Source organism: Pimephales promelas, chromosome 7 (assembly GCF_988280905.1).
Source record: "Pimephales promelas chromosome 7, fPimPro1.hap1.1, whole genome shotgun sequence".
NCBI classification, from domain to species: Eukaryota; Metazoa; Chordata; class Actinopteri; order Cypriniformes; family Leuciscidae; genus Pimephales; species Pimephales promelas.
Window position 1 is genome coordinate 30,361,388 of NC_142775.1, and position 26,320 is coordinate 30,387,707.

General features: G+C 39.5%; 2 protein-coding genes and 1 long non-coding RNA gene across 4 annotated transcripts; 2 read left to right on the top strand and 1 right to left on the bottom strand.

Annotated features, from left to right (window-relative positions):
• Positions 1-237: 237 nt before the first annotated feature.
• slc23a3 (solute carrier family 23 member 3) lies at positions 238-8,899 on the top strand. Its single transcript, XM_039683131.2, has 12 exons — positions 238-691; positions 968-1,104; positions 1,209-1,279; positions 1,574-1,647; positions 1,837-2,018; positions 2,311-2,395; positions 4,955-5,150; positions 5,297-5,547; positions 5,712-5,817; positions 7,009-7,176; positions 7,293-7,388; positions 7,674-8,899. The coding sequence occupies exons 1-12, from the start codon at positions 554-556 to the stop codon at positions 7,928-7,930; spliced, it is 1,761 nt and encodes a 586-aa protein (XP_039539065.2). The 5' UTR covers positions 238-553; the 3' UTR covers positions 7,931-8,899.
• A 669-nt stretch (positions 8,900-9,568) lies between these two features.
• On the bottom strand, positions 9,569-15,188 carry ihha (Indian hedgehog signaling molecule a). The gene is made up of 3 exons (XM_039683476.2): positions 14,253-15,188; positions 12,476-12,737; positions 9,569-10,308 (listed from the first exon to the last, which is right to left on the bottom strand). The coding sequence occupies exons 1-3, from the start codon at positions 14,550-14,552 to the stop codon at positions 9,629-9,631; spliced, it is 1,242 nt and encodes a 413-aa protein (XP_039539410.2). The 5' UTR covers positions 14,553-15,188; the 3' UTR covers positions 9,569-9,628.
• Positions 15,189-16,154: 966 nt separating this feature from the next.
• Positions 16,155-25,501, top strand: LOC120487214 (uncharacterized). Of its 2 annotated transcripts, XR_005624399.2 has the most exons (5): positions 16,155-16,582; positions 16,843-16,927; positions 17,129-17,292; positions 22,868-22,943; positions 24,227-25,501. It is a non-coding gene; the product is annotated as an uncharacterized LOC120487214 (long non-coding RNA). The 2 variants fall into 2 exon arrangements; XR_016169317.1 differs by having other exon boundaries at positions 16,155-16,927.
• Positions 25,502-26,320: the final 819 nt, after the last annotated feature.

Below are 26,320 nucleotides of genomic sequence, written 5' to 3' on the forward strand. Positions count from 1 at the left end.
GCAAAACATGTGCTTCTGCACAGCACTTCTGTAAGGTTTAAAATGTACTTTAGAGTACAACTTTTATTATTTTCATTATTGTTAAGTGCACTTTTTAAAAGTGTACTTAACTTTGTTAATAAACATAGTGTACGCGTTTCAAGTACACTTAAATGTCCTTTTATTTTATTTATATTATATTATCTGCAAGTACAGTTTTAAGTATACTTTTAATATTTGAAGTACCTTACAAATGCACATTTAATACAGTTCTTTTTCACAAGGGTATGTTTAACAGTGGATTTACAGTGGCAAGCATAATCACTCATTTTCTCCTGAGGCCATATCAGTTTCCCAAGCAAAGCTGTTGCAATAATCCCATTGTTATTTTAAGTCAATATGAAGATAATGATTAAAAGTAATGCTGATTTAAAACGGCATGTTGCATAACTGAGTCAAAGGCCATCATATGAGGAGGAAGAGGTAAGACAAGAGGAGAAAGCTAACATTGTAAACAGCGGAGGGCCAAATAGCATTTTAAGGAAAGACGGAGAAGGAAAGAAAGTCAGAAACGATGGTAAGGACTGATAGATGTAAGAATCTGTGTACATGTAAAGAGAAACCTTTGGACCCGGAAAAGCCTGGAGGAATGGAAAGAATAGACGTGAATTGCAGTCCTTCTTTATTGCTGAATATTGCCCTTGCTCTGCAAGTAAGTATTTTTTTTGAAATGATATTTCTTTTACAAGTTAATAACATCATATAACACTAGAGTAGAATTGAAGCACTTTAATTCCTGCCTGTTTTTTAAACCTGAAGTCATCCTTGAGTTCTTTTGCCAATTCAAGAACCTACTGTCATATTTAATAAATGCTGACATTTTAAAGTCATAACCTACTACAACTAAGTTCTCAAAGCAAACTTAGTGAACATAGCAAAAAAAAAAAAAGTCTAAAAAGAGTAAAAGTCTGTTTCTATCTCCATACAGCATGTGTTGGTGTTGTCCTCTCTGTGTGCATTGGTTGTGAGTGCACTAATTCAGGACGTAGACAAGAAAAGAATAGTGGCCCATGTACTCTTTTACTCTGGTGTAGCTACACTACTGCAGAGCTGGATTGGATCACGGTATGGTTACATTTACCCATATTGCTTTTCATTTAAGTTGATACAGTTGTACTACAGTACAAAACAATCTATAGGATTAAGTCCAAGGTTTCCTCTGTTCTCAGTTTGCCATTGATCCAGGCTCCATCTTTGGACTTTCTGATCCCTGCCCTAGTGCTGCTTTCTACTCAGTCAGGTCAGAATGGTTCTGGCCAGAATTAAAATGAAGTCTAACAATCTACCCAACTAAACACACGAACTTCCCCCAATTAAAGCTATAGAAATTACATTTTGTTTGTATATAGCACACTTGTACATTCAAATTCATATATATATTCACATATCTTTATTTTACGATCTGTGTACTGTTGTAGTAGTTGCTGTTGTTTCTGTGCACTCTAAACTTTTTCAAGTAAACTATTACTTGGTAATACATCTATATATTTTGATTCTGATATTGAAATCTGATTTCAATGGTATTGTGTGGTAGGGACTCCTATGGCCTGCAGAGGTCAGTGTATTGAAGCAGAGGAGTCTGTGGCCCCAGCACACCCAATAAGAGAGGTAGAGCACAGTGCTGTCCGTGGTGCTGAACATTCAGACCACCCCTCCATTGTCACACTGTTCTGCAGTAGTGCAGTAACTTCAGCTTGCACTTACCAAAAAGATTTCATTTATTTATTGATACATTAATATTTCATCGTGAACAATTCATATCTCAATTTGTGTGTGTGTGTGTGTGTGTGTGTGTAGTTGAGAGGCATGACTCTGGTTGCAGGTATTGTGCAGTTCGCCGTGGGTTTGACTGGTCTGAGTGGGTTTGCAGTGGGACATTGTGGACCATTAGTTCTGGCCCCTGTCCTTTGCATTTTGGGATTTTCCATCTACAGAGAGGCAGCGCTGCTTTGTTCTGACCATTGGGGCATGGCTACACTGTAAGGACACACTTAAATGTTAGTGGTACATAGTAGTCAAAGACACTTTAGTGGGTCCATTAAAGTTTTATTTTGTTTGTACTGCAGTCTAGGAAAGAAATAGCTGTGTATAATGTTATTAATTTGTAGTAAAACACATTTTTTGAGTAATTGAACAATATAGAGATACACTGTATGTGATTATAAATAATTCAAGGTTAAATCAGAATAGTTGTGTTTATTTTTATGAACTCAATGTGCAACATGGATACACAGAGCACTCTAAATACATATCTTTCTTTTCCTTTTTTAGGGCAGTTATTCTTCTCATGATCCTCTCTCAGTATCTGCACTCCTTTCTGCGGCTGTCTGTGTTCTCTGTCTCCAGGAGACTCTCTGTGAGTTACAACAAGGGATGTTGCTCAAATTCAGAATGACTTAAAGGTGCAGTAAGCAATTTACTGAGAAACACGTTGACATTTGAAATCAACCCAAACAAACACACCCCTTGTTTCATTGCTCCAGCCCCAAAATTCATAAACACGCAATACAAGAATGGCCGTCTCTTTATCATACCTGATTTGAAGCAAAATAATGCTTGAAATCAGTGAAGATGGTGAACGAACGACAAGGAAGAACAAAAAATAAACATACAGTACACTAGAGTATATACAAGCAAGAATTTGTTGTTAATTGCCAGCAGCACACCAGCTCAAGATGAAAAAATGACACTAAGAACTGTCCTGTACAGTTAACATTACAACTACAGTGATATTACTTTGACCTTTTCTCTTTTGTAATGTCTCTCAGCCATCTCTCTTTCTACAGTCTTTCTTCAAATCTCCCTCTTGCTTACTCTCTCCTCCCCCATCATGAATGACACGCCCCCTACTGATGATTGGCTCACTTTTTTTCCTCCCCCACCATGGCTACACACGCCCTCTCACTGCTGATTGGCTCACTCTCTCTACTCCCCCACCATGGCTAGACACACAATCTCACTGCTTATTGGCTCACTCTCTCTTCTACTCCATCATGAGTAGACACGCCCCCTGCAGCTGATTGGCTCACTCTCTCCTCCCCCATTATGAGTAGACACGCCCCCTACTGCTGATTAGCTACAACAAGTGTGTTGTGGCTCTCGGTTCGATCAAATTTCAGCGGAGTTTACCAGAAATCGCTTACTGCACCTTAAAGGCTGGAATGCACAACAAGTTTTTTCAAATCTGAACAGATTTTAAGACACTGGGCACCATACACCTAGTGACTTTGTAAAATGGTTACAGAGAAAAACTGGGCGTGCACTAAATGACTGAGGATCACACACTACCAGACTTTCAAGTCGCTCTGAAATCAACAAACGGATGCAGAAACACCATTCTAAAGTTGGTTCAAAATATCATACATGTTTGATATACTGTGTCTGGATGGATTCATAGTCTGTGCCCATCATACACTTTACAATTTTCTGGGAAATGAAACCTGGCTCTGACTTTCTGCAACTAGCATCGACCTGTCCAGACTATACATCGGAGGGAAATTGAGGGCAAAATTCGTGTTGTGTATTCCAGCCTTTAGATTGACTTGGAGAGCCATTTCTTTGAGAGCCAATTCAAGTGTTTCTTCACTTTTAAAGTTGTGTGACTTTCCACAAAAGAGAAGTTTACTGTCTCTTTCAAAACCAGTGTAACATAGACACATTCACACACATGATATACTGTATGGGATTTCCTGCTGCACTGGTTGTCAAGCTCTTTTACCGCTTTTAACCTGCAGTATATTAGATTGATGTTTTGCCTGTAAGAAGATTATCTCATTGATCTGGGCAAAGTTTCCCACCAAAGAGGTGCGTTGTGTTACAGTGATCTTTGGCTAAAATGTTCTTAATTTAATATGGGACTGAATGTTGTCAAAGGTTATGGGAAACAGTTCTAGGCTTTTTATGAGTGATCGTAAGCTCGTATTGGAAACTTGCTTTTGGGAAATTCTTATTGGTTATTATTCTGTGCTGTGTCTGACTGTCTAGTTATTATTCTCAATTGAGTCCATGCAAATCTATTAATGTGGGGATGTTTGAGAGCATCCACATCTAAATCTATGAATTTTAAGTATTTATTATTGTTAATTCATAAATATAAACGCTAATATTTGTTAGAAATTAACATGAACTTAAGATCGGAATATATCGAATATATATATAATATAAAACAGATTTACACTACTGTTTAAAAGTTTGTGGTCAACACGATTTAAGGAAATTCATACTTTTATTCAGCAAGGACGCAATAAATTGATCAAAATTAACGTAAAGATATGTTATAATAAAATATTTCTGTTTTAAATCAGTTCTGTTATTTTAAACTTTTCATCAAAGAATACAGAATAAAAAAGTATAACAGTTAAAAATTAGGTAGCATAAACATTTCAATTTTTCAACATTGATAACAATAGTATGAAATGATATTTGAGCACCAAATCACCATATTAAGCATAATTCTCACCAAGGACCGTGTGACACTGAACACTGGAGTAATAATGCTGAAAATTCAGCATTCCCATCACAGGAATAAATTTCATTTAAAAATATATTCAAATATTTTAAATTAAATTTAGCATAAAGAGACTTATTTAAAAAAAAAATATATATATATATATATATATATATATATATATATATATATATATATATATATAAATGGACTGACTCCAATCTTTTGAACTGTAGAGTACATTGCATTCGATATAAAATGAAACTATGTGGCATCTGCAAATAAATGACTTTTTTCAGAACTTCAATACAGATATATTTACAATTAATTTCAACCATTTTTCTTTATGTAAATCAATGACATTCATGCACTAATGGGTCTAAATACTGTTGAGGTTATTGTATGCGGGTTCCTTATTATTAACAAATACAGTATATTGCTCCTGCTCTTTGTGTCCGTCCTGTGTAGGTACTTCTATCTGTGATGGTGAGCTGGGCCGTGTGTGCCGCACTGGTGCGGTGGGGTCACATCCATCTTACCTCTGTGACCCAGATGTTCTCAACAATCAGAAACACCACCTTCATTCAGTCCACCAACAGTCCACACTCATCTGACTTTGTCTTTCCTAATGAATCTGTACCCTGGCTGGACTTTCCTCTTCCTGGTAATATGAAATATGCCTTTTCCTCTCTCCTTTTTTAGTTGCCTTGGAGGTTTTAACAGTGAACCAGTAATAATCTTTGTCATGAGTTCCAAATTTTCCTTCTTTTTAGATGGTTTTTTTTTTTGTTGTTTCTTGTATACTTTCAGCCTCAGTACTCCCTCTGCTGTCTGGAAAGAGCATTGCAGCAGGAGTGGCTGCAGGCCTGTCTGCAAGCATTAGCTCTCCAGCTGTGTACGTGATGGCAGCTCGGCTCCTAAAGGCTCCTGTGCCCCCAGCACATGCCTGTAACAGGGGCCTGTGTGTAGATGGCATGGGAAGTGTAATCGCTGGCCTGATGGGGGCGCCAATAGGACTGTGCAGCAGTGTGTCTAATGCATGTGTTATTGGGCTCAGCCAGGTAAGAGTCTACTGAAGCATGTCGCACCGGTATTGTGATACTGGTGTTTGGTATTTTTTCAAAAGTACCGATTGTGCGGTACTTTTGCCTAAAATGATTAACTCCTTTTCTGTTTATTACAACATCTCTTAATTTATCCCTTATGATGTCTTTTTCTCTCACAGTCTGGGTCCCGGAGCACAGTGCAGCTGGCCGGGGTGTTGTTGTTAATTCTGGGTGTGTCTCCTCAATTAGCGCAGATGCTCTGCTCTGTCCCTCTGGCCATACATGGTGATTATTCATTTATAGTTTACTCAATTAAATGGTAAATGTTGCTGGTAACAATCAGGGGTGCGTTTCCCAAAAGCATCGTTAGCCAACTCTGGTTGCAAGTTCCGTCATTATCAGCAGTTCAACGAGTCTGTGTTTTCGAGCGAACATAACAGCATCGCAAAGTTGAGTGGTTGAAACGACAGATCTCGACCTACGGTTTGAAGAATTGTTTCTTGTTTGCATGGCATGTGGACTCAATGAATCCTTATCTTGAGCCAAGTAAGTAAGTTGACATTCATTACAATCTATATCTTATATTTAGTATACATACAATTTGTCATTTAAGTCTTCAAGTTTGTCAAGTGTCTTTTTTGAAGAGTGCGCATGTGCGAACGTGCTCTACTAAGAACGAGCCTATTGAATCTGGAAATAAAGCAAAATAACTGAGAAAAATATTAGAAATTGACCTCAGATGCCATATCTGTATTTTATAGCAAAACATCTAGCATTAATTCGATCTCAAACAGATTAATTAAAAGTAGTTATTACTCCACTACCTGTGACATCATTAAGTTAGATAATTTTTTAGAAGTTCAGATCTTATCTTTCATGTAGTGTATAATATAGCTGGTGGTGAATGTAAAAGTTCTGCAGAGTTTCAAAGATGACAGCGAACGATAAATGTTATTCTCTCCCAAAAGAAAGAACCGATTCTGAAACGAGTCGTCAATAATTCCATGAACCAACATAGGTTTGTTAGAAATTTGCACTATGCCTTATGGCCTTATTAAGCTTGTGGACATCTTTGGCTGCCCATGAACAAAATCTACTTTGACTCTGAAACACTAAAGTTGTAGTTGAGGCCTGGAAGCTGGTGTTGTCAACGACATCGAGAAGAACTGAAATTGTGTCCGACACACGCTGTAAGAAGTAGACCAATCACAACAGACTGGGCCATCTGGCCAATCAGAGCAGAGTAGGATCTCGGAAAGGAGGGGTTTAGAGGGACTGAATCTTTCATCTAACCGTTTCAGACACGACACTTTGAGAAAAGAGCTGGTGCTAAGAAAAATTAAAGTGTTTTTTGACCTTGGGTGCATGTAAACGTATTGTAGTGTAGGAGAACTTCAAAACAAAACTTGGACTTTAATAGCTGTCTGATATATGGCTTTAAAAGCGTGGGCTGAATGTTTGCTTGTGTTCTCTCAGGTGCTGTGCTCAGTGTGACCTACGCACTTGCTGTAGCAACAGGCATAGCTTATTTACAACATGCTGACGTGGATTCAGGACGCAACATTTTCAACATCGGCTTCACAATGTTCATGTCATTAGCACTGCCACGCTGGTTCAGACTTCACCACAGTTTTATACAAACAGGTGCTAAAACCACAAGAGTGAATTTTCCCCTACTTTGTGTAGTGTATTGTTACTCCTAATTTATAGTTGTTGATTTGGAAATTTAATTGAAAGAATTGTCATCTTCTTGTGTTCAGGTGTGGCCAGTGTTGACGTTCTTCTTCAGTCTCTTGTAACCTTGCCAGTTTTCTTTGTGGGGGTTTTGGCTTTTCTTCTAGAGCACACGGTTTCAGGTAAAACAACAGAGAAATGCACTATTCAAAAGATTGGGGTTGGTACAATTTTTGGAAGTCTCTTAAGCTCACCAAGGCTGCATTTATTTGATCAAAAGCACAGTGAGTACAGTAATATTATGAAATATTATTACAATTTAAAATGCAGTCTTCAGTGTCACATGATCCTTCAGAAATCATTCTAATATGCTGATTTGGTTCTCAAGATACATTCAATTTGATGCATAAAATTAACGGTAGGGTGCATTTTCAGGGAAAAAAACAACATTTTTTTTTGTCATTCAGGGACTTTGTCTGAGAGGGGTTTGGCTAGACATGACGGCACAAAGAAGATTCTGTCTCTTGCTGATCAGGGATTCAGCCCAAGTCCAGACGCCATGTACGACCCGCCTCGGCCTGTGATGAAAGTGCTGGAGCTGACGGGCTTCAGGACCGTCCTCTTCTGTGCCTGCAGAAGCCCAACTGTTGAAGAGGTGCTGGTGACAGTACCAGAGATGTCTAGCTTATTACCTGACAAGGACGCCCGTGTTGGCAGTGGCTGAATTCTTGCAGTTCAGTCCATATTTTATTTTAGTTTTCAAATTGTATTTAACTTGTCTCTTTCTGGATTGCTTTTTATAAATTGTATTACGTTTATGACTGGTACAGTCTTCTATGACTCAAAGGCCCCCCACTGTCCAACACAACTTTTGATTAATTTATTTATTAAGTCATTTTTATTAAGTTAGATTGTTTAAACTTATTAATAATAAATATGTTAATTTGGCATTCCCTGATTGAGAACCACTATTAAATGGTTTGTTCACACAACAATAAATTCTGTCATTACTCACCCTAATGTCGTTCAAAATTTTGTTCATCTTCAGAACACAAATGAAGAAATTGTTAATGAAATCTGAGCAATTTCTCTCCCTCCATTGAAAGCTACCACTTTGTTAAAAAAAAAAAAAATCATAAAGAGAACGTAAAACTAATCCATATGAATTAAGCGGCTTAGTCCAAATTTTCTAAAGAGACTCGATCACTTTATATGATGAACATATTTAATTTAGGCTTTAATTTAGAATTAAGTTGCATACTGTAGCTGTCAATGGAGAGTACAGAAATGGCTAAGATTTTTATGAAAAATATCTTTGTGTTCCGAAGATTAATGGAATTCTTATGACATGAGGGCGAATAAATAATGACAAATTTTATTTTTTGGGTGAACTAACCCTTTAATACTTCTGAGAGCAGAGGAATTTTTGTCAAGACACTAAAGAAAAAGACAAAGGCAGATATTTCCATAATCTTTAATTCTGAAAAATAGATCTTTAAATAGTTTTACAAATATTATATAATTTCTGACATCTTTAAGTAAAATGTAAATAATGCCACAAAACAGATAAATACAGTAAGTTGTATGGGAAAAACAATGAGTATTACTGCATGAAGCACACACAAGGACTACATAAACTCTAATAACATTGCTACACATTGCACAGAGTAAACTCTTAATTTCTTTGAATGAAGCCTTCATAAAAGTACTCAAAACCCTTATGTATGCTAGATGGAGAAATACAGTGTACAATGTGACCATTAAATACTTGATTAAGTTCAGAAAGACACCTCTACCTTTACAGTGCGAAACATGTAACTGACCATGTGAATGAATGCAAAACTGTAATTATGCACCTGAAAGTATTTTCCTGATGTTTCAAAGGCCTAGTTTTAACCCAGTTGTAAAGTGGGTGTGTTTGTGTGTACCTTCCAGCCTCGTTTCTTTTCAAACACAACTTCCTCCTCCGTCTCAAACCTTATCAGGCCGCGTTGGTCTGATCTGATCGCCTGTGGTTGAGTCACTACATACCTGAGTAAAGAAAATTAATCTATAGTTTCCTCACTTCAATGGCTACAACTATGTGTTTAGTGAATGTGTATGTGAGTATAAGAGAGAAAGAGACTGAATAAGAGATTCTGAAAAGATGTGTGTGCGTCTTGGTATATTTGTGATAATGTTCCAGTGTAGGCAGTATAGTTAACCCATTGAAAAGTGTTAAATATGGGTTTTTAAGATCAATTTTGTCACGTCCATGTCCGCTTCCTCAAATGAGGGTCGACCCACAGAATAGCTGCATCCTTCTAGTTTTTCCAGGTTTCTAGTCTATTCAGGGTCATACATGATTGGGTTCTTCCCTTCATTTTCTTTTAGATCCTTTCAAAAACTTCATCTAGTGACATTCTCATTCCTCGTGCTTGTTTCATCTGTCATTGTCCATCATGCTCCAAGGATGGAAGTGAGTTGGATCCAGCACATGAGTCCCAACCCAGTGCAGCAGTGAGGAATACCAGTGTATCCCCACAGCCTGATGTCCAACTGGCCCTCCCCAGTTATAAAGTACCCTGAGTGGACCAAAAGCCCAGTGAGCTAGCCAGTGCTGGTCCACGGCCGCATAGCAGGAGGAGACGACGCTATTGACCACCACCGTGCCATGGCGGGTGAGCGGAGCGAAAACGCCCTTGTCCTCCTGTATTTGGATCCTAGTGACCCGAGACAGACGTCCCTGCTGTCCTGCTCCTCGTGTGGAAACCACACACTGACCCGGCACCACGTCACTAGCAAATACAGATTTCAGCTCTGCACTCACTACAGGCCCTGAGCAGTTCCCTTCCGATACAAACAGGAGATGGGCCGCCGTCAAGCTCAGTTTAGCACCCGAGTCCGTCTCGATGGTGTAGAACTGCTTCTCTGCGGAAGGATCGCGGTCCAGGAAGGCGATGACTTCGCTGTAGACGAGCATCCCACTGCCGTCGCTTTCTGATGAAGCGAGGACTTTCTCTCCAGGCTGTAAGCGGCCCATGGTCTTCACGCTTCCATCCTCAATGGTGACAAGAGCCGATGCGGGGAAGCAACCGCCGGTTTTAGCAGCCACAGAGTTCTCTGAAATGCACATAGAGAGAATATAATGATTGAATCGAGCAGGTAAAATTGCGGTTTTCTCTAGTGCGACTCCTTGACGGCATATGTGTACAGTAGCCTAAGACAATTCCAAAGGTCATGTGTATATTAAAGATTGAGTTTGGGTCGTTTAAATGGCACAATGCCTTCTTCAGGTTAATCTTCAATCTTTAAAACGCACACACCCAAGCACAAACACATTCCCGCTCTCAATTGTAAACCCATAAAAATCCAATCAAACTGAAAGTTGCAGTGGCAAAATAACCTGGCGTGTGCAAGCAAACATTTCAAGCGCCATCCTTCAAGCTAATTCGTTTTTGCTTTTTCCCCGGTCAGTAGGTAAAAATGCAATAAAAGCTAATAAATAACCATCTCGGCTCTCTGTGACTCCTGTCCGAAACAAGTGACTGGGGTCTGGAGCTACGCAATGCACTACAAAAACCAGAATGAAGTCTCAAGTCTCGGTGGAGTCCTACACAAATATTTGGGAAGGGTAAGGACCAAGGCCAGGTGATAAGACAGACTGAGATAAGAGATCTGAGAAAGGGGACAACAGAGTTGCCGTCTGGAAAACAAAGGAGTTAGTTAATCATCTCACAGCACTTTGGCAGACAGGCCAACTTCTTAAGGCATATTCTCTATGTTTCTTATATACACATATACATATTTCCCTTATGCACTTCATAAATATATATGAGGTAAAAAATATGTATGTGTGTAATATGTGAACAGATTGTTTTGTTTATCTTTGAGTTTTGCTTCCTCTTGCTTTATGCAAGAATGTGATTTTTCAGGCACTTACATTAGTGTAAACATAAGAAATATATGATGTTTCTTTTCAGGTAAACTGCATATTTCTTATGTTTCTACTGAGGTCAGTGCCTGAAATATGGCATGAACTGTCGAAGAAGCCAGCTGAAGAACACACCTATAGGACTTTGATAAAGCATAAGCAGACAAAAGGTCTTGCTTGTGTTTGCATGCTCTATCAGACAGATAACAGAAGTGCATCATGAATGTCCACACACGGGTCCCATTCCTCTCTAGCAGTGTTGAAATACTATAGAGACCCAAAATGAAGCTCAATTTTGTTGTGCAAAAATAAATAAATAATGCAGGTCAAAAGAGAAACCTGCCAGAAGAGACAATAAAATACTATGGGTGCACTTCTACTTTCCTGGTTGTCTGGACATAATTTGGTCTCTGGTGACTCACTCAGGTAGAGGCAGGTGTTTAAGGTTTAATGATGTGGTCTGTTACCTGTACCTTCATCCCAGGTCTACCACTTATCTCACCTAAGTTAATGAGAACTGACCAACTTAACCACAAAAGGACACACCTGATTTAACTGCACACTGAACGCACATGAACCTTTCAGTCAGGAGTCTCTTTATAGTTAAAACATCATATCAGACTGCATGGACGCTTTTCTACCTTCAGTCATAAACCTGATTAAAAATCCAGATCATATTCCAAGTTTAACCAATTAGATGTGTGTAGATGTTGCTTAATAATGAAAACTACTCAAGTTAAATGAGGTCCACTGCTGAATGTGAAATATTATTCTACACTCGTGTGCTTTTCATATGCCATAGAAGATCCATAATCGGTTCCCCAAAGAAGCTTTCAGTAAAGAGTTCTTGAAATAACTTTTTTTTTTTCTTCAATAAAACAACCCTTTTCCTCTATAAAGGACCTTTTGTGCATTGGAAAGTTTCCATGGATGTTAAAGAAAGAGTTCAAAATGAAAATAGGGTCATCATTTACTCTCAAAACTATGAATTTCTTTCCTCTGCTATACACAAAATCTGATATTTTGAAGAATGTCGGTAACCAAACAGCTGATGGACCCCATTGACTTCCATAGTATTTTGGAAGTCAATGGGCTCCATCAACTGTCTGGTTACCGACATTCTTCAAAATATCCTCATGTGTGTTCAGCAGAAGAAAGAAGTTCATACATTTTTTAAACAACTTGAGGGTGAGTAAATTATGACCGAATGTGAACTATTTTAAAGTTTCTTCATGGAACCATCAATGTCAATATAGAACTGAGTGAATAGTACATCTGAATTACATATTTGCATTATGGTTCAGTGGCATATAGTTGTAATGTAAATAAACGTGATTTCCATAGTCTCAGCCCTACCTGACTTGACGCTGCAGTGGATGTGAGCTTTGGACTCATAGTAGACCCAATCAAACCCGGCCTCCACCGCTAGACGTGCCAACATGCCATATTTACTACGGTCGCGATCTGAGGTGGTGATATCGACAGCTCTTCCTTCATAATGCAGTGACTCTTCAAAGTGATTGCCGTCTTCATCCCAACCCTCGGTCACCCTGAGCTTCACCCCGGGCCACATGTTCATCACAGAGATAGCCAGAGAGTTCAGCTTATCTTTACAACGCTGTGAACGCAACAAGGAAAGAGGTTTAGACCTGGGTTACACAAGTGGAAGATGATGGCGTGGAGTTTTGCAAGAAATACGCAAACAAGACAAGTTATAACTCCAAAGGGCAAAACAGACTGAATGACAAAAAAACATACATCACAGGGCAAAGACAAAACAGAGGAAGAATTGATACAAATGACACTGAGTGCTGTAAAATCAGAACACATTATTCAGAGCTATTCAAATGATACTGTAAATGGTATAAATCTATTTTTGATCCTTTTAAGTTACTTTTTAGATACTATCATGAGTATACTGTATGTTTATGCTGTTTTGTGTCTTCCATGCAAAACTTTATTTCCACAGTATTCTTTCCAGCAAATTTGCTTTCCTAAATAAATTAGCATTTGTGCATATATATATATATATATGCTAATTTCTGTAGTCCTACTTTTTCCACATTATATCCGTCAGACAATATGCCAGTTTATTCGTCAGACAACATGCCACAGTTTTTGTTTTTAACCCAGGCACCTCTCTTTTACTGTATGCCTGAAGTATTTGTTTTCAAAAGCGCCCACGCAAAGCATTACATAATGACAAATGATTGAATCACAAGAAGAACTGAGTGATGCTCAAACCACAAATACTGACTTATTTTTACCACACCACAGGTATTTTTCAGCGACCAAGGTACAAAATGTGTCCAAAATGTTGAATGATTCACTTTTACTCATTTAACCAAGCCACATTCACCACCATTTATAATACACAAGACAAATTTGCTTTTAACAGCAAATTCAAATTTCAGCATGGAAACAAGTGTTCAATTGCCAAAGCACAGATATAGCTGTAACTATAACCACAATTTCAGGCAATGTGTTGCATGATTTGGAGCGGAAATAAGAGTCATAAGTTCAAATCCATTTATGATTTATTTATAAATTGCTTAAATAAACCACACTAAATGGAAAGTTTACTTATTTTGAAACTGTCTAATAAGTCAGCTTATGTATAATTTTCGTTTTAATTACTCTATAATTTTAAAATTATATAACTTAGCCTATATACATATAATTTTCGTCACAACTTTTTTACAGGTCCAAGATTTTCCTTGAATGGGAAAACGTGTAGGCTATGTTTCAAGGAGAATCTTCATAAGTTCAACACAGAACTGTTGTTCTTTAACCGTGTAGTAATCACTCAATTTCCTGCTTTGAAGAAACAAACATGCTAAAAATCTGCAATAACATAATATAAGCGAATCAAAACGTTTGTTTTGAAAGCATTCGACTCTTTTCTGAACCCGAGAACCATCAAAGAAGCGATTTTAAGAGACAAACCACTGTCAGCAATCAATTCCTCTGAAAGCTGAAGATCGATCGGTGCGCGTCGGTGGGACTGAGCAAAGGGCACACCGCTAAACAACAGGTTTAAAGTGCTTGCAATCGAATCAAAACCTTAGTGCGTGTGTTTCTAATGGGCAGATAATTGAATTCATTCCAGTTGCATTATCCAAGTGTCGCTCACCTGCGTCATGTGTCGATCCGCACCTGTGTTCTCCTCATCTTTGAAGATGATGTCGGGGTTGTAGTTCGGTGTGAGATCTTTAAAGCGCTCCGAGATCCTGGTGATTTTGCCATCGTGTCTCCCACTGGCTCCCAGTGTCTTTTCAGCTACATTTGGAATAAACTGCTTATAATGAAGGGGTGTCAGTTTCTTCGGAGGCCGCCTTTTCCCATGTCCCCTCCCCGGCCCACAGCCCTCGTTAACAGGTGCGAAAATCAGGGCGCAGCCGACGAGGAGCCCAAACACCACGGGGAAACGCATTCCACCCCAACCCGCCGGGCACTCCGACACGGAGTGGGACGGTGGCACAGCTCGCCGTTCAATGAGAAACTACCCCCCGCAAGATCCTTATTCCCCCCCCACGGGGTAAAATATGGGGAGGACAAAACCTCTACTTCTTTATCACCCTTATCCTCGCCATCGTCCGTGCGTAAAAGTCGCTTTGCGCAGAGGCTGTCATGGAGAGACGCCGGAGAAAAGATCCAGTGATACCAAGTGTTAAGTGCCCATCGAATGCGAAACGTAGGTCTCTCGAGAAAATCACCGAAATGAGAGTGAGCAGGCAAGTCCATTTATTTATCTAACAGATTCTAGGAGAGAGATACAGGGCGACTCCGACGCACACTGGGAGAGCTGTCAGAGAGACTGCTGCGGCTGCTGTCTTTGAATGAGCACGTCCTTTGGCGCACGTCAAGTGATCGGAGTTGCCCGGCGCACTGAGACCGCACCCTGCCAGTTTTTTGCCCCTCTCTATCCTTGCCTGCCACTCCTCCCCATGGGTCACATTGGGTGCGTCGTATACCCACCGGCTCCCTTTAACACTTCACAGCGCCTGGCTGGGCAAACACAAGTCTCGGGGAAGAACTGTGGACTCAGACTCTCCCATTCATAGATCCACAAATAGAGAACGAGCCTGGCTGCTCCTCAAACAAACGGGAGCAACTGTTGCCCTCCCTTACCTGATACGCTTAAGGAAACACATAATCTGGCGCACTCGTCTGAATGATTTATCATTCATTGATCAGAACAGATCCGTTTGTTTAACCGTTCAGTTTTGGTGGCAGGTGTAACGATGCTGCTTATGAGTCAAATTGGGTTTTTTTTTCTGATCGAATAAGTTATTCTAAATTAGATCAATTAAAAGTCGTAATATCGTCTAGACTGTAAATAAGAGAAAAATGCTGACATTCTTAAAAAAGAAAAACGTTTGCATAAATAGTTTGGCAGTGCAGTGGCTTAAACATAAGCCACAAATCAGTTGTGTTTTAAAATTATTATTAATATTTTAAAACACTTATTTGGAAACAACAAACGTGATGGAAGCCATTTTGTTATCATGTGACCCCTGTTGCCCCTCATTGATGTCAGATCATTAAAAAAACAATTATATTTTACTTATTAAATGTAATAACTCTCCATATTTAGCCTATGATTATGTATATGTGTGTGTGTGTGTGTGTGTGTGTTCGTTTATATTTACCACCACATTTAAAAAATAAGGGCATTTTCATAGTTTTTACTCAACTCTAAAAGGGTAAAACAATTGTGGAAAAAAAAATTACACACACACACACATATATATGAAGAGTTCAGATGCAAAAGCCTCTAAATGCCATTTGAAATTTTCTTCTAGAATGGTCATTTTTATCAAGCTTGTATATTTAAGTTCAGTAATTTCACTTAAATGACAATTAATAGGTAATCTTCATTGCCATTTAAGTGAAATTAATGAACTTAAATATACAAGCTTGATAAAAATGATCATTTTAGAAGAAAATTTCAAATGGCACTTAGAGGCTTTTGCATCTGAACTCTTCATATATATATATATATATATATATATATTAAAAAATATGTATGAGCCTGACCTGGACTGGACAGAAAGAACATATTTTGAACTGGATTTTTAAAAGATTTCTCATTTGTTTCATCTTGGGCAACATTTTTTACCCTGACCCTGATGTTTTTTTGTTTGTTTGTTTGTTTGTTTGTTTGTTTGTTTTTGTCATTGCTTAGTACAGTCTCCAGGTTCCATGCACATCAGTTGCTCAATGGTTCTTATTTGCATCAGATATTATGATACAGAGCTCCAGTGTGTGCTGCTGGCCTGTGCTGAGGTAATGGTAGTGGTGGGACCTGCATGAGGGGTTCACTGTTCAAATTGGAGATGAAGCTGGTAAAGTCAGTAGCATATAGCTTGGAAGATTGTTACACAGGAGCAGCTCTATTCTACAGCACTTTGAGAAGACGCTCCACTTGCACAAGTGATGACTGTGTGGATATAGCCAGCGGTCAGCACCTTAAGAACAGATATATCCACTACACTCAAACTCTGTTCAATTTCTCTTTAAATGAGGCAAAGGAAACAGACCCAAGTCTTCCAAATTAGCTCTTCAAATATTTGCCAGAAAGGGGCTAGTGGTTTTGTGCCCATTTCAAAAGCGAATTTAACAGACGTGGTGTTTGGTGTTGATTTATTTTTTTAATTATTTATGTCTGTAAATATCAAAGTATTTTAAGTTTGGGTTTTGTGTGTCCTCATTTGGAACAGGGAGTTAAAGAGAGCAATTCAGCGGGTGAGGAAAACACTACTGTCACTCTTTCAATCAAACTGCCACCTTGACCACTTGGTACAGGTCAGTGTGAAACCATGTGGCCATCTTACCCATCCCTCAATACCATCATGGCGTAGTATATGTTTCTCTAACTATTCATTCAATAGTTTGTGCTTTTCCTTCTTCCTTCATTCTCTCTCCTCCTCTATTCCTTTCCTGCCAGTCATTTTAAAGCCTTCAATGGTTCTTTGTGTCAAACTACCTGTTTTCTACCTCAACTAGACCAATAAACAAGCTTGATGGATGGCCAGTCTATCACAGAGCTAACACATTGTGGGGGAAACAGGAGTATCTGGAGGAAACCCATGCAAACATAATGGAGAACATGCAAATTCCACACAGAAAAGCCTCCTGAAGTCCCAGACTGTGTGCAAAAGTGTTACCCAGTGAGTAACCCGGATTAATCTAAACACGTATTCTTAATATGAAATAATAACTTCAGTTACAGTCACTAAAGTATACTTGAATAACTTTTTCCCTAAACTAGGGGTGGTGATGGTACAGTGGCTAAGACACAGGCCTTTGGTGTGAGACTGAGAGACCCGAGTTCGAATCCACTGTGAGACACCAATGTGTCCCTGAGCAGGACATTTAACCCCTAGTTGCTCCAGAGGCGTGCGACCTCTGACATATATAGCAATTGTTAGTCGCTTTGGATAAAAGAGTCAAATAAATAGGTAACAGTTCCACTATCACACCTTTCACAGATAGGTGGTTTTATCAACTGATGCACAAGTCCTCATGAGATTCAGGTATGCTTAAGCAGTACCAGCATGCATAAAGGGAATGCAATGGATGAACTTGTTTTCAAATTTTTGCATCTTGACTCTGGAGATCACAGAGACACAATTACAGAGCGTGTGGATCCCACGGAGCGTGTCCTCTTCCCTTTGATGGACGTAAATAAAGACATAGGCTCCTAACAGGCCTGCTTATTGAACTTGGCTGTTGACAATGCCTCAGAAGTGGTCAGATCCAGTCAGAAATCCCTTCTGCCCTCAAGAAAAGAGCCCACGTCCTTAAAGGCAGCACATCAGCGGCTGTTCCCCGTCAACCGGCGATGGCAGTGGTTCAGACGCCAGCCCAGGCTCTTTTAGCAAGAGTCCATTGATGTAGCAGAGTTATTAATTTGTCCTGTGAAATAAGAGGACACCCGGGCCAAAACAGAGGGAGATGGGTGCCTTTCAAATAATGCCAGGCAAGGAGCCTTTCATCTGCTGTCAGTGGGGTGAGTGAACTGGGTCTGCTGGGTTCTCACATGGGCACCAGGGCTACCCACGGAACTAACCAACAAAGGGTGTGCAGGAGGGACAGGGAGAGCGAATGCTGAAGGGGAGGAGGAAAGAGAGAGAGAGAGAGAGAAAGAACATGGGCAACTTAGTGTTTCTCCACTATTAACTGGTAAACAACTCTGTTTTTAGTTGTTTTCGTCCTTCGGAATGGCGTTTTTGTGGATTGTGGTGGGATTCGGTGTTCTGTGAGCCGCTCTTTCTCTCCCCTCAAGGTAATGGCAGCTTTTTTCCCCTCACCACTTCCTGCTGTCCCTAACAACCTCAGGGGAAAGAGGGACAGCGCCCTCAACTGCATGATAAACCTCATAGGGTCTTAACAGCCTCCATACGCCACTCATTCTTTCTTTGGGGGAAGCTGAAGGCGATTTCCCATGTAATCACTCCCAGAAAAAAATGTGCAAAAAATTTACCTTTAGGGGTAAAACACATGGGCGTTACATTTAAAGGGACAACTTTGTTCCATATCTATCCCTAAAACAGGGGTATCAAATCATGCTGCAAGGGCAATATCCTTCAGATCCAAAAGTTTAGGTCAAATCCTAATTAAACACCTGAACCAACTAATGAAGGTCTTCAGGAATTATAGAAACTTACAGTCAGTTATGTGGAGCAGATTGAGCTAAACTCTGCAGGAAAAGAACTGGACACCCCTGCCATAAAAGGTGCATATTAATACCTTAAAGTTGTAATAGTAGACTTACATGTACCTTTTAGGGTTGAATAAGGTACAAAGATGTCCATTTGAGGGTACTTCCCTATAGTGACAAGCTGTTGTACCCCTGAAGGGACATTTTTTGCACATTTCTTTTCTCTGAGAGTGAAAGGTGTTCCATTTTGAAGACTTCTCCATTGGTACATGCCATATTGAAGTATAAGATGTGCTGACTATGTGTTCACACCGAAAAACAACAATATTGAGACAAAGGTACACTAGCTGACATGGTGTGGAGTTTATGTGCACAGTGCAGTACATCATTTGGGACGCAGCTTCAGTTAAGGGCACCTGAATCCGACTCATGACGACTGAAGACTCTGGAGGCCTCTATTTTGATTGGGCCAGAGACAGGAGATGTCACAGGATTCTTTCATGCATGCAAGGAGCTGTGCAGCATCAATGTCCAATTACTCCATTCCTCCACATGCAGTGAAGCACGAGGAGTGGTTGGGGCAGTCACAGCTGGAGCAAGCAGGGAAAAAATAATACCAGAGATGTATAAAAGCAGAGGCTAAAAGCAGACTGAGCTAAGCCGCCTGCTAAAAAAACAAAGCACTGCCCAGGGGACAGGCACAGGGTCGGGCAGTGTGGACCGGACTCGCCACAGCCGCGTCTCCACACGTTAGTGCTCCTGCCAAATGGCTGTAATTGAGGCCTAAAGTCAAGAGCCCTGAATAACTCAATGCATCAATAGCAGCCTGTGGGACCTCCCCCCTCTATGTTTCTCTTTACCTTCATAACCAATCTGAAACCGCTTTCTTTCTTTTTTTTTATGGTTGAGCTTAACCTCACTCACCTCCATGGCTGTTGCAACCTTTACTCTTGGCTAAATATATTGTAAGACGATGAGATGAAAGGTGGGTTTCAGTGTTTCTGTTTCCAGAACAACCTCTGGTGAAGCTTTCTTTCAACTGTGGGATTAAAGAATTTAATTTTTTTTAAATCTAATTAAAATGTATTGCTTGTCAACCAAAGTTCAGGTAAAGATGTCGCTCGGATTGTGGCCTATCCTAAAAGAACTCAGAAGGTTAAATATGATAGCAATAAATATTGATAATGATAAAGATGTGAGGATGATGCCCAGTTCTTTGTGCGTAAGTGATGGCTGTGGAGGGATCCATGCTAATGGCAGCGTTTAAAATGAAGTAGGGCACATGCTGCACATTTCTGTCTGTTTATTGGTCCTACTGGGTTGTTCTCTCAGGCTTCAGAGGCCTAGGCTGTTTTTTTTCCTGCACGCATGCCACAGCTGTGGTCACTGTGGTGATGTTTCACTGCTCAGAATGGATTCACCAGCTCAAAAACGTTCTTATTATATTTATATTTTACTATACCGCTACTGCCCTTGCCAGCTGTGTACTGGCTAACAGCCTGTTTCCTTTAAATAGGCTGTGACAATATGATTAAACAGCTAAAATGAAGGTAAACATCAACATTCAGTGCCCAGTATTGAAAAAAAAAAAAAAACCTTGATTTTAGGCCTCAATTTTTGCTGAGAGGCAAGATGAGGAAAAAGGCAAGAACACAAATGAGTGAGATATTAAGTTTGATATTATGGCAGAAGCTGTCAAGCTTGTTTAATTGTGGACATGCATGCAGTTGTCAGTGTTTTTGTGCTTGAAAGAGATCAAAAAAAAGAAAGAATGATGATAAGTGAGGGATAGGACAGCAGAGTGAAGGACACAAAGGTGAGAGAGAGCATTGCGCAATAACGTGAGGGGGGAACGACGAGGAAAAGACAGAACAGATCCTGCGTGTCCATGTTGTATGGGTTTGTCTCGTGATCTTCTGTGGGATGCCGCTGTCACCCCGGCTGTGGCGAGCTGCTGCGGTGCTGGTGCAAGCTTCAAAGACTGCAGGCCTGCCCGCAGCCCTAATTAGAGGGTGCTTGCTCGGAGATGGGGACAAGCTAGCGGAAAGTGTGCGCAAGTGCACACACTATACGCTTCAGCAGCAGCAGGCTGACATGGATGAAGGGAGGGATAGCATCCTACTCTCATCTTTCACACAGTAGTCTCTCTCTCTCTCCCGGTCGATCTGTTTGTGTCTGTCTCTGTCGATTCCCGGCCCAGGTCTGGAAGGAAACCGTTAGTGCTGTAGATGTAGGCCATCTGGGACGGTAGCTAGGACGTCTGGGCCTCCTGACTGTATATTTCTTTAGGCCCCTAACCTTTTTTAAGGCAAGTTTAGACAGAAATGTGGTCTGGTGGACGGTGCACGTGCTTCGACACATGGCGCATATATGCTTATACGAGTTCAAATCCTGCTTGAGCAATTTTCAGATTCTATCAATATTACGATATTACAAAACTAAATGTTTCTCAAGATCTCCTCTCATTTAAGTTTTTCTCATTTCAGACTGATCTCATGAAATTGCGTGTGTATGACACACCATTTCGTATTTGCATTTTTGGCATGCTATCAACACGCATAATCGCTTTTCAGCGTGTTTATGAACGCTGTTGACTTAACGTTATTACTGTATATATAAATATATGACCTACCTCAACCCCGTCCCTAAACCTACCCGTCACTGGGCTTAATAGCATTTATGAGTCTTCCCCTACCATCCTAGGAAAAAAAATGTCGCTCTCCAGATGTAGATCTACATTTTGCTTCGTTTCACTCTGACATTTAATGGGGTGTGCGAGTAGATACACGCAGAATCGCTTGGACATTAATGGCATAGACATACACGCATACACATGGATACACGCGGATAGCTCAAAATGCATATAGATAACACGCCACTTGACTTGAAAGTGGCGTGTATATTTACACTAAAGTCTGATCTGAACACCCTCCCACTGTTGTATTTAGTTTACCCAAATTTTTATCAAATACTGTAAATTTCGGTAATTTATTTCTCTGCAGTGTCATCATATTGAGAGCCACAAACATACAGTTGGGTAGATTGAAGGACTGTTCATTTTAAAACTAGTCAGCCTGAGACCTGAAACATTTACGCTTTTAGTGAATTATTGGGATGCCAGGATACTTTATGTAAGGGTTGGTTGGTTCACCCAAAAATAAAATTCTGTCATTAATTACTTACTCTCATGTCATTCCAAATCTGTAAGACTTTCGTTCATCTTCAGAACACAAATTAAGATCTTTTTAATTTAATCTGAAAGGTAGTAAAGACATCATTAAAGTAATCGATGTGACTCCAATGGTTTAACCTCAATTTTATGAACCAAGGCGAGTCCTTTGTTTGAGCAAAAAACATAAATTACCACTTTATTAACAAAATATGAATCTCCAACACCCGTTCATGAAAGCACCACGATGGATCCCTGTTATGTTGAGTGTTGACGTGAGAGCAGATGCTGTAGCTTGAATTTTCATTTATTGGTTACATATCCCTTTAATCAATGTAACACATTGAGAATGCACAAAGCTCAAATCAATGTTTGTAATTTTATAAGTGTAATATGTCATTTTATGTAAATTAAGCATTAAGTCATATTTTGTCCTAAAATGCAATAAGAAATAAGAATATAAGATCAAAAGGGACAGTGCGCAAGTAGGAAATATAAAGTTGAGTAATTTGTTATCCTAAAGGATCCTGCTGGAAATATGGGGGCATCCTTGGACCTGTGAGCCCCTAGAATCATTCCCGCCGTTCACCCAATTAGCAATGGCCCTCAGCCTACTGCTACAGGAAATAGTCAGTTTGTGGTTAAATCTACCTGGTTATTTCCTCAGTTTAACGATTCAGTGGACACCAGAGGATTACTGCAGCGTCCTTCCATCATTCCTTAAAAGACTGTCATTCCACAACTCTGTCTCAGTTGCCCTCTTTAGTAAGCCATTAGCACATGCTGTGACGATGAATCAGTTCATTATCACGGCCACATCTCCGCCTGGACTGTTAAATGCTGTTTATGATCAGCACAGCAACATAGTGGTCCTTTTTTTGCTAATTTTATCCTCTTCCCTGTCTGTCTTCAGGTCCCCTCACATTCCCTGTCTCAGCTATATACAGAGGGAGACCCACAGGCCTGCAGTATAGCTAATCTGACCACAGGTAAACACTGTCTTACCACAGACATGCTCACTTAGCGCTATAATGGACAAAAATACCACACTGCAATGAATGCACACTCACACATCAGTGTACACACATACACCTTAAAGCAGACTGACTGTTTGTTGCTTATATCATTCAGGGTTTTCCAAGAAACACCACAACTTGATTCATGACACATTTTCTGTCCTCATGGTTTGTGTATATATCCTGTGCCTTACAGTAAAGTTTCCCATAGGAATCTGTCTGAGGCAACGTTTGAAAGGTGAGAAAGGGACAAGGAGAGGATTTACACAAACACAAAATTAGATGAGAGATAGAGATGGGACAGTCATGATATGGACAGCCAGCTTATTTGGGCTTATATTAAATGAATTCAGCCAAATTGTTTAACAGTAATGCATTATGAAAAATGTTTCTGTTTTTGTCAAGAATACCAATGGTGTCCAAAACAGCATTGGATCACATTGACTTTTGTTGTATGGACAACATTTTTTAAAAGTTATTTTATAGTCCACAGAAGAAAGAAGGTCAAACAGGTTTTGTAAGGTCATGAGGTTGAGAAAATTATGGCAACATTTTCTTTTTGGGGTGAATTATTCCTTTAAATTGATACAAGGAAAGACAGAAAATCATCATGCAAATAAAGAAGACCATGCTGTAATTAAAAGAAATAAATTGCATAACCAAGTGAATTAAAAACACCCTAATGAACAAACCAAGATGTAATATTAATTGTTCTGTCGGACTAAAAGGAGTGGAAAACTCCACTTACGTATATTTTTGGATATCTATAAACTATCAAACTTTTATTTCCGCATATAGATATGGGTGGGGGTGCTCTTTGCAGACTCACAATTGAAAGTCGATTTCACAATAGGAAGGAAAGTGGAGGGGACTCATTGAACAAACTTCATGTTCACAAAAAGATTAAAATCTGAAGGAAGTAATAATGGCAACTCCCATGCAGCTGCTGGAACTCGTTGGTACTCTTGTGCTAGCGTGTGCTAACAGTCCCACCTCAGACACAATTTGTCATCACCAGCGATTTAAAACAGGCGAGCGCAATCAGTGACCAGTGTACAGATGCACTGAAACCAAAACATCACTCTGTGATCTTCGGAGATTTCAAACGTCAACAGCGGGGGGTTCAATCACGCTAGTTTTAATACTTCTGTAGGAACAACAGAATTCACCGGAATTGCAATTTAATCTGAATCTATAATAATGACTAATAGTAATTGTCTTCTATGTTTCAGTCAACATATCTTTTATCTTCACAGAAACACCCTTCCTGGACAAATTATACTTTAAAGAGGAGTAAAGAAGGGGAAGAAAAGGCGACAAAAAAAAAAAATCAAAAGCATTATAAAATAACATAAAGGGAAGATCGGAGGAGACGGGAAAAGGCTGAGACAAGAGATTAACTGAAATAACCTGAAACTTAAAAGGGTAAGTTAATTTTTTGGATGAACTCAGTAATATTGCAGTCTATGATTGCATGTGGAAAGTTCTGGAAATGAAAGGTATAGGCCTGAGTGGGACTGATCAGTGATGTTATATGAGCAAGAGCAAGAATCACTTGCATCGCTCAGCACTCTGGCCCAAAAGCGCACATTCCCACATCCCAGCGCACCACTTTAAAGAGTGTCCCGGCTGCTCTGGTTCGCCACTCCCTGAGGAAACTGCAACTCTGAAACGGCAAATATCAATACATTCATTATGCACTTTATATTTATACATTTATACTCATGCTTTTATATAATCCTTGTATTTTGTTGCTAATAGTATTTTTAGAGAGGAGTTGCAAGGCCACACTAGACTGGCAGAGAAACTGTATGTTTGTCAAGTGGGTATGCAAGACACACACACACACACACACAGAGAGAGAGAGATTTGGTCCACTGTGGTTTTTAAAGGGCAAATGTGATGGGCGCCCTGGTCAGTTCAGTGCACAGCTGTGTAGGAAAGAAACAGCCTCGATCCAACCCAGCTGTGGCTGCTGGTGTGTTTCTGGCACGGGGCATATTATTAACCCATCTGTAACAATCCGAAATGGTTTCTTACACCAATTAAAAATAACAAAACTAATGACTGGAATGGCAGCTATAAGAGCCAAGTTTGAGGAAGAAAAATTGCTTTAAGGAATAAATAATGTTGCTTAATGAGCCAGTTTGGCTGGTTAACCTTATTAAAGAAACAGCACTGTAATATATGCTTTAAATCAACTATAAGAATGATTACAAATTATTATAATCTGAATCTCGCTCATAAAGGGATAGTTCACTTTGAAATTAATTTTTGGTATGTTTTAGCTTACCTCAAGGGCATCCAAGATGTAGGTGTCTTTGTTTCTGCAGTAGTTTCAATTTTGATATGTTTAGGTGAAACTGTTCTTGTCTGTGGTCTATGTCACAACCTCAAAGAACATGCACAGAGAAGTCCAAATTAAACATGATTTAATGACTCGTAAATGTAAATGTACACATTGATGGCCTAAGACAAGAAACGAGTTAATGTGAGAAAACGAACAGTATTTAAATTGTTTTTACCTCTTGTAACCAGGATCCAAGTAATCTGAGGGTGAGGGCGCTTCAGTCTCAAAAAAACAAAAACAAACGAATCTTTCTTTGATTCATTTGGTTCATTCAACGAACTAAATGAACAAAATGATTTGAAAAAAGATTTGTTCATTTTGATGAACGAGTTCGAACAGGAGAGTCACGAACGCTCATCACAGAACAGAGCAAGGCGAGCATTTGTGCTTATAAAACTTAAACTTTCTTATTTATTTTTGAAATGACCGATCGTTTCGCTAGATAAGACCCTTATTCATCGTCTGGTTGTGTTTAAAGCCATTTGAAGCTGCGCTGAAACTCTCATTTGGACCTTGAACCGTTTGGTGCCCAGTGAAGTCCATTATATGGAGAAAAATCCTGGAATGTTTTCATTAAAAACCTTAATTTCTTTTCGACTGAAGAAAGAAAGACATGGACATCTTGGATGACATGCGGGTGAGTAAATTATCAGCAAAAGTTTTTTTTTTTTTTTAAGTGAACTACTCCTTTAATGGGAACGTTAGCAAGATTGTTAGAACATTTTTTAGTTAGTAAATGTAAAATTAAGTGGAAAGGCTAAGCTGGGATTTTCTTGAACAATTTGAAAATACCACAATTTGTTTTGTTTTTGTTTTTTTATGGCACAAAATAAATAAGAATTTTCAGGTACTGTAAATTTTCTCAATTCACTCAGCATTGGCAGGTGTTGACAACATTTTGGAAACTGGATGGGAACCTTCTGTTGAATCTCGACACATGCCGTTTCAGTCCCGTGCACTGTGTGCAGTAGTTCTCTCAATGGACAGGTTTGCATCACCT

Excerpts from the sequence above, each read along its gene's own strand:
- ihha (XM_039683476.2), bottom strand. The coding sequence starts at position 14,552 with ATGCGTTTCCCCGTGGTGTTTGGGCTCCTCGTCGGCTGCGCCCTGATT. Across the intron at positions 12,738-14,252 it reads CGGATCGACACATGACGCAG|CGTTGTAAAGATAAGCTGAA; the intron begins GTGAGCGACACT and ends TTGCGTTCACAG. Across the intron at positions 10,309-12,475 it reads CCACTGCAGCGTCAAGTCAG|AGAACTCTGTGGCTGCTAAA; the intron begins GTAGGGCTGAGA and ends TGTGCATTTCAG.
- slc23a3 (XM_039683131.2), top strand. The coding sequence starts at position 554 with ATGGTAAGGACTGATAGATGTAAGAATCTGTGTACATGTAAAGAGAAA. Across the intron at positions 2,019-2,310 it reads CATTGGGGCATGGCTACACT|GGCAGTTATTCTTCTCATGA; the intron begins GTAAGGACACAC and ends TTCCTTTTTTAG. Across the intron at positions 5,151-5,296 it reads GCTGGACTTTCCTCTTCCTG|CCTCAGTACTCCCTCTGCTG; the intron begins GTAATATGAAAT and ends GTATACTTTCAG.